We start from the raw sequence: 13,832 nt of genomic DNA, 5'->3' as shown, positions 1-13,832 counted from the left end.
CGCTGCCAATTGGCCTTAATCAACATGGCTACACACTGGCCTTTGATCTCTGGTGACCACACAGGACATATTTGGCAATAGGCATAGTCTAGAAGTCATTCATCAAAATAAACCACTTGATATACATGTATGCAGATGAAAATGTAAGCCTTTAGACTGATCAAATAAAACCAATGCATGTGAGAAAAATCTATCAGACACAGCAGAAGGCCTCTCACAATCTGACCATTTCACCCTGAAATCCTTTGGCTCCCTGTATGGTGAAATATGTATTCATTCCATATTCACAGTATGATGGATAGTTATTTATTCTTTGCTGTTTTGCATCGTCGATCCCTTTAAAACATAGTCCATGGTCCATAATTCTCCACTGCCACGGATGCAATCCACATTTCTATTTGTTTGCTGGGCACCAGAGGGGATCCTATAACGTTTCTCCCCCCAGCAGAACAGCCATGCAATTATTGCGCTTTTTGTTGGGTTTCGTAATCTTTTAGCTGCATCAATGGTGCCGCAGTTTTCACACAGTTCACAAGCCATTCTAGTAAACTTAAACATAGACAAACAGAAAAAAAGCCCAGGGAAAAACTTCAATTTAGGGTGTAGAGGTCAGGTCACAGTCGTCTATCGCTACGGCCCAGAGTTTTTCGTGGTCAGATCACATGACCCGGGAAAAACATTTGGTTTTAGTCATTGGTTGTCTGTTAGTGTCATATTTTAGTCAAAGGTTGCTTAAAGGCGCAATCAGCAGTTGCTACATACATGTTTGGACTTATAAATGAATGATATGTACCCATTCTTGAAGAATATACCTTAGAATATAAATGCCACATGAGCTTTGTTCAACTGTCGTACCCCATCAGAACCCAAATATAAACTTGTTTTACCCCAATGTTTGTGAACAAACACTATGTAGCCTCAACACATGGTTCAAACTATAATGTTTATAACTATGAACTATAATGTTTATATCATGGTTGGTCAAATCCTTGCATAGCTCCATAGCTCTGCCTATGAATTTGAGAGTGATTACATTTCTCCAGGCGCATCCCTTAGCTTTTTACCAAACCAGGGGTGCGGAGGCAGCTTTGTAAATGTTTCTACTGATGATTGCCACTTTAATGTTATAGGCAGACCAGCTTTACCCATTCTGACAAAAGGTACTGAACACACCTCCAATGACAGCACCTCCTCTATCCAACTGAGACCTACAGATTAGACCAGGTGTTCTTTCAGAGGTTGATTTATGTACAGAGCAGGCGTCAGCTCCAGGCGTCAGATCCATTATGAAGCTTTGCTCGCCCTTATTATTCTCTCTCTTCCGTAGAAGGTAGAGCACTCAGCAACCTTGGGGGAGAACCTCAAACACTCACCAATCCTCCAAAAACATTATGTGGGCTCAAGTCAGTCGGGCCATTTGTGGAACTGCTTGTTTACCTCACAGACTTTATTTACAGGTAAGATAGCGACACGGAAAGAAAGCCAGGCTCATCCCTTGGAGTAGAGTGAAGGGAGAGGGAGAGAATGTTTTTACAGTACAGAAATAATAAAGTCATCTGTGTTGTGCTGGGTCGCTCTAGTTCTACTTCTACATAACTCATGATGCTGAGCTCTGTTGTGTTCTTCTTGGGGCAATTCATTAACCCGTTTTTATTCAGACAAACAATGCTAATTGATTGTTGTATACCAGATTCAAACAACACTTTCTGCAAACTATGCATTTGCGGTGAATCCAATACTATTTTTTGTTGTTTTCCAACAGAACTGATTCTCTTTTTCTTGTCTTTCCAGTGGAGCTGAAGTTCAACTTGGACCAGTATGTGAATAAGCGTTACCCAGGCCTGGTAAAGATCGTCCGCAACAGTAAGAGGGAGGGCCTGATTCGAGCCAGGATACACGGCTGGAACGCTGCAACAGCCCCGGTCGTAGGCTTCTTTGATGCCCATGTAGAGTTCAACACTGCCTGGTAAGAACTGTGCTTCATCTTCATACACTCTTCATTCTCCTTTTCCCTCTTGGGGTTCATGTTAGAGTGCAACGGTTGTAGTCCTACATAATCATCAATGAAATATGCGGGTCGCTCCTTAAGCATTTTGATTAAGCATCAGCTAAACAGTGCTTACGCTACGAGGAATTCTTACTGAGGCAGCACATTCAGGGAATATGACCTTCATTTTGAAAGAGTTAGAACTGTTATAAGCTTTTCCTCATCACTCCTGAACTGTGACTAATGGCCAATAGAAAATACATGTTGGGTTTCAACGATGGTACGGTACTGTACTGTGCTGTCCTGTAAGTCGCTGACGTTTTAATAGAGAACAGCTCAAATGTTGTGTTTGTCACACTGTTCCCACCCTCCTCAGGCCTTAGACTTTAGTCTTATAAGCATGATGGGGGTCTCAACCCAATGTCTGGCTGACAGTCATGGTTACCACCAAACATGTCACTCAAGCGCATTGTAATTGGCACCTAATTTGAGCCTGTCATCCTGTCAGGCTTTTTAAGACTGAGTGTGTGGTGTGTTCCTGGGGAAGCTAGGGGGAAGCTGTGGGGAAGCTGGGTGAGGGCTGGAACCGAAGGTTTGGGTAATAAATTGATTCTCTGCCTCCCTGGTTGTAGCTCAGGTACTTCACCTAACAAGATACTGCCATTGCTTCATAACTCAAACATCAGACATAACAGGAAGAGAAGACAGATGACAAATATTTGCCAAATATATTTACTTATCACTTCATTAAAATTGTGGTTAAATATCTTGTTCAAGAGTATTGAATGGCATCATTTGTAATGAATAGGGCCTAGAGTTGCCCTGGACCAGGAAAATCTAGGGCCTGGAGTAAGGTCACAAGTGAGATCACATGTTCATAAAAACTCCTTGTCCCCTCCTCCCTAGTTATGAGTAAACTACTATGTGATTCCTACACACATTTGACTATAACAAATCAACATACAGCATTAAAGGTAAAAAGGCTCAAGGCCCTCTGAGTTTAGTCTAGTCCTCTGGAGGAGAATCTCATGTACCTTGATCCTGGACCAGGAGGGCTTTTAGTCGACTGTGATCTGATCCGCTATACATTCATCACCGCCGACCTTTCAACTTCTGTGCGGAGGAGAATCTCATGTACCTTTATTCTTTACCAGGAGGGCTTTTAGTCGACTGTGATCTGATCCGCTATATCAAATCAAATCAAATCAAATTGTATTTGTCACATACACATGGTTAGCAGATGTTAATGCGAGTGTAGCGAAATGCTTGTGCTTCTAGTTCCGACAATGCAGTAATAACCAACGAGTAATCTAGCTAACAATTCCAAAACTACTACCTTATACACATAAGTGTAAAGGGATAAAGAATATGTACATAAAGATATAGGCAAGATGCAGTAGATGGTATCGAGTACAGTATATACATATGAGATGAGTATGTAAACAAAGTGTCATAGTTTAAAGTGGCTAATGATACATGTATTACATAAAGATGCAGTAGATGATATAGAGTACAGTATATACGTATACATATGAGAAATAATGTAGGGTATGTAAACATTATATTAAGTAGCATTGTTTAAAGTGGCTAGTGATGTATTTTACATCAATTCCCATCAATTCCCATTGTTAAAGTGGCTGGAGTTGAGTCAGTGTGTTGGCAGCAGCCACTCAATGTTAGTGGTAGCTGTTTAACAGTCTGATGGCCTTGAGATAGAAGCTGTTTTTCAGTCTCTCGGTCCCAGCTTTGATGCACCTGTACTGACCTCGCCTTCTGGACGATAGCGGGGTGAACAGGGAGTGGCTCGGGTGGTTGTTGTCCTTGATAATCTTTATGGCCTTCCTGTGACATCGGATGGTGTAGGTGTCCTGGAGGGCAGGTAGTTGGCCCCCGGTGATGCGTTGTGCAGACCTCACTACCCTCTGGAGAGCCTTTGTGGTTGTGGGCGGAGCAGTTGCCGTACCAGGCGGTGATACAGCCCGACAGGATGCTCTCGATTGTGCATCTGTAGAAGTTTGTGTGCTTTTGGTGACAAGCCGAATTTCTTCAGCCTCCTGAGGTTGAAGAGGCGCTGCTGCGCCTTCTTCACGATGCTGTCTGTGTGGGTGGCCCAATTCAGTTTGTCTGTGATGTGTACGCCGAGGAACTTAAAACTTACAACCCTCTCCACTACTGTTCCATCGATGTGGATAGGGGGGTGTTCCCTCTGCTGTTTCCTGAAGTCCACAATCATCTCCTTAGTTTTGTTGACATTGAGTGTGAGGTTATTTTCCTGACACCACACTCCGAGGGCCCTCACCTCCTCCCTGTAGGCCGTCTCGTCGTTGTTGGTAATCAAGCCTACCACTGTTGTGTCGTCCGCAAACTTGATGATTGAGTTGGAGGCGTGCGTGGCCACGCAGTCGTGGGTGAACAGGGAGTACAGGAGAGGGCTCAGAATGCACGGGGTGGAGATGTTGTTACCTACCCTCACCACCTGGGGGCTGCCCGTCAGGAAGTCCAGTACCCAGTTGCACAGGGCGGGGTCGAGACCCAGGGTCTCGACCTTGATGACGAGTTTGGAGGGTACTATGGTGTTAAATGCTGAGCTGTAGTCGATGAACAGCATTCTCACATAGGTATTCCTCTTGTCCAGATGGGTTAGGGCAGTGTGCAGTGTGGTTGAGATTGCATCGTCTGTGGACCTATTTGGGCGGTAAGCAAATTGGAGTGGGTCTAGGGTGTATACATTCATCACCGCCGACCTTTCAACTTCTGGGCGGAGGAGAATCTCATGTACCTTTATTCTGGACCAGGAGGGCTTTTAGTGGGAACTTAATGGCCACACCAAACCCAGCTGTCTCTGCCAACCAGCTACATGGGGGAGTCGGTTGGCTGGTTTCATCAGGACTTGGAGTGAGTGATGATAATTGATTCCCTGGTGGTTCCCTCATCTGTTTCCCCATCTGCTCCTGAAAAAAATGGATGTGCTTTTCCATCCCCTCACCACCCTTTCACCTCTACAGGAACCACCCTCCTTGTTTCTGATGTTCACTCTCTTGTTTTACATGCAGGGATCAGTCTGAATTTCTTTTGATTTAGTTCACCTGCTGCCTTCGCGACTCACACACACACACTTCACGTTTCACTTTTTTTATAGTGTGGCTTCTTTGTTTGGTACAGCAGCCGTTCATGTGTTTTACTACATGAGTCTACATTATATTTGTACACCAGCTTATGAAATGTACAACTGTGCCCTTGGATTCAACTTATTCTCTCAAAGAAGCCATAGAATGTAGAAAAAAAGAATGATATAGACGAGATGAAAAAACATCAGGCACTACATCACTCTAGGAAATATGTTTTGGTTAATCCTTGGCATCCGACCGCAAGGCGCTAAAGAGGATACGGCGTACGGGCCAGTACATCACTGGGGCCGAGCTCCTTGCCATCCAGGAACTCTATACCAGGCGGTGCCAGAGGAAGGACCTAAACATTGTCAAAGACTCCAGGCATAAACTGTTCTCTCTGCTACCACAATGCAAGCCATACCGATGCACTAATTCTGGAACCAACAGGACCCTGAACAGCTTCTACCCCCAAGCCATAGCACTGCTAAATAGTTAGTCCGGGTGGCTATTTGGTTAACTATTTAACTATCTGCATTGACCTTTTGCACTAACTACTGTTTATTATCTATCCTGTTGCCTAGTCACTTTATTCCTACCTATATGTACATATCTACTTCAATTACCTCATACATCGACTCGGTATTGATACCCCGTGTATATAGCCAAGTTATCGTTACTCATTGTGTATTCATTATTACTTTTATTATTACATGTCAATACTTTTCTATTATTTCTCTACTTTCTTTCTCTCTACATTGTTGGGAAAGGTCCGTAAGTAAGCAAATCACTTTTAGTCTATACCTGTTTACGAAGCATGTGACAAATAGAATTTGATTGAAATTGATTTGTGTTGCATACAGCACATTTTTGGCCCTTCAAATTTGAGTGTGCTTCTGTGTTTGCACAGAGCCGAGTATATAGATTTCAGTGTGAATAGCTAAAAATATGACACGTGTTGAATGTACAGTATGTGGCGTATTGTGCTGCAAGCCCTTATTCAAATACTAGAAGAAACCTTAGATGTGTCCATTCGCTGCAATCACAAGCCCCTCTATTCATCATCATATGAATATGCATTATGGCACATACATAAGTGATAAGTGAGATGGATTGTTCCCCTGCTTTTTGTCATGAGGCATAGTGAATAACCTTGTTAGAGCTAGTAATGCATGCAGGCATCCAGTTTTCTGAGCCAAGTGAATGTGCTGGCACTCTGAAGCCAAGAAACTGTCCAGTTGATATTGTTTACCCTTAGCATAGAATTGATTATACACATACGGAATTCTAGGACAGTTTGATATAATTGCATCATAAAATGTACTTTGACACTTTCAATTTCCTTGAACCCATGTTGGTTTATTAAGTATGAATAGTTTGCGTTTGAATAGTTTTCATTGTTGGAATGGATGGAACAAATTTACATTCATTTTGACATTTTCCTTGATGGGTAGATGTTATATCATTGCATTGCATTATTGCTGTTATCCAAAGCCACAACAGTACAACTATACATCCAATGCGGAGAAACTAGGGTCATCCATTCCGAGGCTAACCTCCATTTTTCTGTAAATACAATTAATGTGGTGGAAATACGACAGGGTTGTAATGAGCATCCGTGCCTCTTGAACTCTGAACTCCCACAGGGGGAGCAGCCTCAGATAAATGTATATTTATTTGTTTTTTGAATTCTGCACTGTTTCAATCAGGTTATTAATGATTCATTATTAGTCCATGCGAGCGGTGTATGTGTGTGGGGGAAGATTAAAGGCTGTGCGTGTTGGATGTAGGCTGCATGGCTGTAATGAAATGCACAGGTCACAACACCACGCTTTGATGGTGCTGTGATGCTGCTACACCTTGTGATCCCACCGTATCCCAGGATTCAGATTGAGGTCAGAGAATGGAGAATAGGAAAAATAAGAGACCGTTCCAACCTCTTCCAAGGACCTCTCAATTGGTTTGGATTGTGTGCTTTGCATTTGTTGTTCAGAAAATTGAAATATATTTTAAAAGGATTCAATGAGGTGCTTTTCTTGGATACATTTGTGAACTAAACACTTGATTACCTTTTTTTATAAAAAAAAAGGGTAGATAAGATCTCATAGACCTTATACTGAGTTGTTCATCTTTTCATTGTGCAAAACAGTTTAAAAATTGGACATATTTTGACACTTGTGGTCTCTTCTCAAAACTTGTATTTCTTTTAGTGGATATAATGAGCTCAGTCTGCTTGCTGTGCAAGTGTGCTAAAAGTATTATTTTTCATTTAACAGTACTGAGCTCTAGAAACCCTGTGGCCTTTTTTTCACAGCTAAATTGAAACATGTCTTACCTTTCTTCTTGCTCTGACTGACTGGTCTTGGTTCAGTGTTTATCCGTCTTGAAAGGAGGAAGATGGCGTAACGCTTACACAGTGAGTGCTTCACAAACCACACACTAGGCGGGCATCCAAAAATACAGAATAGACAGAGATTTATACTGCTAATACTACAGTATTATCAGCTTTTATCCTCAAGCATATATACCTACCAGATCAACTGAAAATGATGAAAGTAATATCAAGACATAAAAGCTAAAGATAGATAGTATTGCAAGCTCCTAACCTCTATAATGATATTGCCAAAACCTTATTCAGTGGACCTGACACTAACTTTAAATTCAGTGTGAATAATGATCCCTACAGATGTAGAATTTTAATTTGAGACAGTTTGCTACAGCAGGAAAATACTGTAGTGCTGCAGCAACAGGAAATGTGAATTATTATGTGTATTATAATTCATGCACATTTTTACAGGGGTTGATACATTTTTTCATAACGGAAAATCAAGTCTGAAATTTCAAAGTGGAAATTACAAACTTCAAAAGCATTTTTAAACCTCAAATACATGAAAGGTTTTTAATTTCCTGCATTGCAGGAAAGTTCTCCTGCAACAGGGTGATCAATTTAAGATCCTACATCTGTACATTTCATTCAGCCATTTTTACAGGAGTAGTATTGCCTAATATGAATATTTTTGCTACAGATTCATGCATTATCTATCCAAAACAGCCCTGAAGACAACTGTGTGACTGGGTAGTCCAATATCTGTGCACAGTGTGCAGTCTTAATGTGCTAGAACATGGCTGGAGGCGATGAAAGGCTTCTCACATGCAGACACCACACACACACACACACACACACGCTCGCACACACAAACAAATGTGCATGCACACACACATTCTCTCTCTCACACGCAAACAAATGTGCATGCACACACATGCTCACATCTACTGCGTTCATAAAAGCTACAGTAGGTCACAATGAAATCCCCTCGACTTTCTACATGGGCAACTCACGTGTTCTGGTGCATTAACCTGTAAACGAATGAAACAGATCCTGTTTTAGGCACTTAGCGCCTGCAGTTCTGTGGCTGCATGGTTGTGAATGAAGCTAGATTCCATTATGTGATAAATCTGTGTTTGAGAAACTTTCCAATATTCAAGATGTGTCACACAGGAATTCCATTAATCTGGAAGAATGGAGTCGTAATCTCAGCGGCCTGCGTTCTGGGCTCTGTGCAGAGGACAAAGGTAGGACAGATAGGGAGAGAAGCCATCCTCAGAAGATGGCATGTAGACTTAAGTACACACAGATTGAAATCAGGGCATTTCTATCCTGCCATATGATGCTGCTCAACCCCAGGCAGGCGTGTTTGCTTAGGTCAGGAAAATAAGTGTTGATCGCAATATTAGGCATCTTCCGTTGGTTTTGAGTGGGTTAAAAACACGCAGGGCTGTTTATATTTTTTTGCATGTAGACATCAAGTAAACAACTCATAAAATGTTCCATTTGTCCAAAACGTCTGTACAATGTATATGTTGAAAAAGGCTTGAGACCAGACCAGGTAGTAATAAAATGAGAGTAGCTCCAGAAAAACAATGAGACCTATTGCGACAATGTATTTGAACAAGATTACATGAGTCATCACTGTGGGGAAAAAACACTACTTATATGAATATGAAACCAAATTGAATCTGGACCGATGTGGGTGAATAACCGTCACGGAGATGGTGCAATTGAAATGATAGGAGAAGAAGAGGGGGGGATGAAAAACCTCATCAGTCAAACCGGATCCCTCATTGTTTCTGAGGTACCTGGTGAGGTAGCTAGTGTTGAGCACGCTGCTAGCTAGCGCTCGGGCTGCTACTGTACTGTCGAGGGACAGGTGAAGATGAATGACTGATGGAGTGTACTGGATGGGGGTTCTGAGTTCTCAAGGTTAGAGAATGCATACAGGATCCACCAAAAGCAAGATCTCAGCATGTGGTAGATATACTCTATTCATCCTTGCCTATCCATGTTAGGCACTTGGCAATATGACGCTTACAGAATGTTGTTGAGGGAAGTAAAACTTAGCCTACTCATTCTAAGTAGAATTAACTCCATACAATATTTATTTGCTGGCTGAGAAATAACATATTGGCAATAGATATCTCAGAACTAACCTGGGGATTAGGGCTACACAAACATCCTAGCCTTTAATGAATCTAAATGCAGTCGTTTTCAATTAAAGTGTTCAGTGACAATAAGTTAGCGTTGCAATATTTTTTAGCCCCTTTCAATTATTACGTTTTATTACTTTATCGTTCAAGTTTGACTATTCAAAGCACAGTCGGTAAATTATGTTTGTCAGAAAATGTAGCTCATCAACACATTTCTTTACCTGGACACTGACCAACTTTCCAACAGCAGATGGGGAAGTCAACCCCACTCCCACGCATACTTTTATCCTTTCCATTACACCTTATAAAGTAAGTAGAGGCCCAGGTCTCTCATATGCCAATCTTTCCGAATGAGATGAAGGTTTTTACAATCATGCCGCTCTTATTAAATGATTGCTTTTACTTAGTAGTGCATCTGTCAGTCATTTTTACCGGAAACCCACTTATAGCTCCATTTGGATCCATTCCCCTGCACTCTTTCCACTACCCTGATGTGATAAAGAATAATTCTGCTTTTGGAAGATAAATGGGTTTGGTTTTTAAAGAAATAGAGAGAAAGGGGAGGGGGAGAGAGAGAGAAGGGGATAGAGAGAGAGTTTAAGAAAATATGGTGAGAGCGATAGAGGATGAGAATGGAGGGAGATGAGGGAGAGGGTATTCTAAAGAGTTACGGTAATTATGGATCATAATTGCAGCCTGTCAGATTGAACATTGTGCGAAATGCAGCTTCTAGGTATGAGTAGTTGCTCTGAAGCTGTACTGAAGCAGAACTAACATTAGACAGATGATCAAAGTACATGTATAGCCAGGGCTAACAGTATGGCAAATGAAGAGACCCTTGGCAGAGACCCTTATTCCCCTTCCATCTACCCAAAGGTATCAGCATGCATGCCATAGGCCAAGTGAGTAGGAAATGAAGGGAACAAACACACACACCAAGTAGCCAGCCACTTCAATGACTAGGGGACAACAACACCAATGGTGCTGCACACAGTTTGATGTACTCTGACACCGAACGTGGCAAGCAAAACACCCTAGAGTAAGCCACTGTTGAAGACTTTGGCAGGCTTTTGGAAAAAGGCTTTTATTGAGAATCCCTGGCAACCCTGTAGAGGAGAAATAAAGATTTTGAGGGAGCCAACACTGCTTTTTTTTTTTATTGCTGGCCATATGTATTACATTTATTTCTCTGCAGTGTTTTAAAGGGATGTTGATGGATGATTATTATTTATTTATTTCACCTTTATTTAACCAGGTAGGCTAGTTGATTTTACAACTGCGATCTGGCCAAGATCAAGCATAGCAGTGTGAACAGACAACACAGAGTTACACATGGAGTAAACAATAAACAAGTCAATAACACATTCGAAAAAATAAATAAGAGTCTATATACATTGTGTGCAAAAGGCATGAGGAGGTAGGCGAATAATCACAATTTTGCAGATTAACACTGGAGTGATAAATTATCAGATGGTCATGTGCAGGTAGAGATACTGGTGTGCAAAAGAGCAGAAAAGTAAATAAATAAAAACAGTATGGGGATGAGGTAGGTAAATTGGGTGGGCTATTTACCGATGGACTATGTACAGCTGCAGCGATCAATTAGCTGCTCAGATAGCAGATGTTTCAAGTTTGTGAGGGAGATAAAAGTCTCCAACTTCAGTGACTTTTGCAATTCGTTCCAGTCACAGGCAGCAGAGAACTGGAAGGAAAGGCGGCCAAATGAGGTGTTGGCTTTAGGGATGATCAGTGAGATACACCTGCTGGAGCGCTTGCTACGGGTGGGTGTTGCCATCGTGACCAGTGAACTGAGATAAGGCGGAGCTTTACCTAGCATGGACTTGTAGATGACCTGGAGCCAGTGGGTCTGGTGACAAATATGTAGCGAGGGCCAGCTGACTAGAGCATACAGGTCGCGGTGGTGGGTGGTATAAGGTGCTTTAGTAACAAAACGGATGGCACTGTGATAAACTGCATCCAGTTTGCTGAGTAGAGTATTGGAAGCTATTTTGTAGATGACATCGCCAAAGTCGAGGATCGGTAGGATAGTCAGTTTTACTAGGGTAAGTTTGGCGGCATGAGTGATTGTTTGATGGTTGTGACAGTGTCACAGTACAATAGCTCAACCCTGATGTCTCTCTTCTCTTATCAAAGGGCGGAGCCTATCCTGACCAGAGTGAAGGAGGACCATACCCGGATCATCCTCCCGGCCATCGACAACATCAAGTTCAACACGTTCGAGGTGCAGCAGTACGCCAACGCGGCCCACGGCTACAACTGGGGCTTGTGGTGCATGTACATTATCCCCCCTCAGGAGTGGCTGGACAAGGGCGACGAGACAGCCCCCATCAGGTAACACACCTCACCATAGTTGAGCACCCCCTCCATTTTGATGAGGAAACCTTGATATTGGGTCATTAGTGTAATTTCATACAGTGGGTGCTGTATGACTTTAGTCTACAGTGTGGTGCTGTATTGTATGGAATAAATGTTGTCACTGTAATCATATAGTTGGTGATTATTACAGTAAATATTCACCAAGGAGCCTCGGGTAAATCATGTTTTATGTATTTTTTACATGTTCAGCATTATTATTATTATGTAATATTTCTTAAATTACACAGAAATAGTCTTATTTCTCCGGACATGTGTTTGGCTGGGGCAAGGTCATGGCAATACACACAAATCAGGTCATAAAATAGTTGTAATTAATTATTCATAGAGCCCCTAATGCTGTGTCTGAAGACTGGAGGTGACTGCTGAGCCATGTGCTATGGGCCATTTGTCTTCTGGTTGAGACATTAAAGCATCATTTAGCTTATGATTCTAATTTAACACAATGTCAGAAGCCAACCAACAGAGACAGAGATAATATGAGACTTCTCCTCTGAGGAAAATTTCAATCAGACTGTTCTGACATCATGGCTATGCTACTTTGCTGATCACTGTTTGAATTACAACCGAACCATGCTTTGCCAGTTAGAGACAGAAATGTTAAGCACTGGAAATAATGTCAAGCAGGGCTCTGTTAAGTGGTGTTACTGTTGCCCCTGAGACAGATTAAACGGACACACAGGAGAACAAGCATGAAAAACTAAACTTTAAATATTGTAAGAGGATTCCTTTTCATATGGACTACAGTAAAACAATAGTTTCTGTTGTAAGATATCAGTTGTAAGATAACAGCAGTGGAATGACTGCAAACATTGCAGGTGCTATTTGCAGTCCTGTTATTGACACTCCACACCTCAAGAGGCAGGTGGAGTGTGTTGGCTGTGTTGATCCCTGTTGGAGATCATTCCTGTTACTTGTTTCCTACATCTTTCTGCCCATCAACAATAATGTAGTGTAGGCCTATGGCTATTCAGAGCTGAGGTGTTTGGGCATCCAAAAATATATCCACAACAGTGCCTTCAGAAAGTTTTCATACCCATTGACTTATTCCACATGTTGTTGTGTTGCAGCCTGAATTCAAAATTAATTCAATAGTTTTTTTCTTCTCAGCCATTTACTCACAATACCCCATAATGACAAAGTGAAAACATGTTTTTATAAATGTTTGCAAATGTATCAAATGAAATAGAGAAATATAATTTACATGCAGTAAGTATTCACACCCCTGAGTCATTACAGCTGTGAGTTTTTCTGGGTACGTCTCTAAGAGCTTTGTGTACAGCTGGATTGTGCAATATTTGCACATGATTCTTTTTTAAGCTCTGTCAAGTTGGTTTTGATCATTGCTAGACAGCCCATTTTAAGTGTTGCCATGGATTTTTCAATCCAATTTAGGTCAAAACTGTAACAAGGCCAATCAAAATATTTAAAGTCACCTTGGAAAGCAACTCCAGTGTATATTTGGCCTTGTGTTTTAAGTTATTGTCCTGCTGAAAGGTGAATTTGTCTCCTAGTGTCTGTTGGAAAGCAGACTGAACCAGTTTTTCCTCTAGGATTTTGCCTGTGCTCAACTCTATTCCACATCTTTTTATCCTAAAAAAACTCCTTAGTCCTTGCAGATGACAAGCATGCCAATAACATGATGCTGCCACCACCCATGCATGAAAATATGAAGATTGGTACTCAGTGATGTGGTGTTTAGGATTTTCCCCAAACATAATGCTTTGTATTCAGGACATAAGGTTCATTTCTTTGCCACATTCTTTGCAGTTTTACTTTAGTGCCTTATTGCAAACAGGATACATGTTTTGGAATATTTGTATTCTGTACTGGCATTTCACTATGTAATTTAGGTTAGT

The 13,832-nt window shown here is 41.6% G+C and overlaps 1 protein-coding gene across 1 annotated transcript in view; it reads left to right on the top strand.

Annotated features, from left to right (window-relative positions):
- galnt9 (polypeptide N-acetylgalactosaminyltransferase 9) overlaps positions 1–13,832 on the top strand; it is a 93,094-nt gene that overhangs the window by 21,664 nt on the left and 57,598 nt on the right. The window contains exons 4-5 of the mRNA XM_020473783.2: positions 1,792–1,966; positions 11,734–11,931. Coding sequence (XP_020329372.1) covers positions 1,792–1,966; positions 11,734–11,931 — 373 coding nt within the window. The remainder of the gene's footprint in view (positions 1–1,791; positions 1,967–11,733; positions 11,932–13,832) is intronic.

The sequence above is a fragment of the Oncorhynchus kisutch genome, linkage group LG3, assembly GCF_002021735.2.
Source record: "Oncorhynchus kisutch isolate 150728-3 linkage group LG3, Okis_V2, whole genome shotgun sequence".
NCBI classification, from domain to species: domain Eukaryota; kingdom Metazoa; phylum Chordata; class Actinopteri; order Salmoniformes; family Salmonidae; genus Oncorhynchus; species Oncorhynchus kisutch.
The sequence above is the reverse complement of the archived record's forward strand: the minus strand, read 5'-3'. Positions and strand labels throughout refer to the sequence as shown.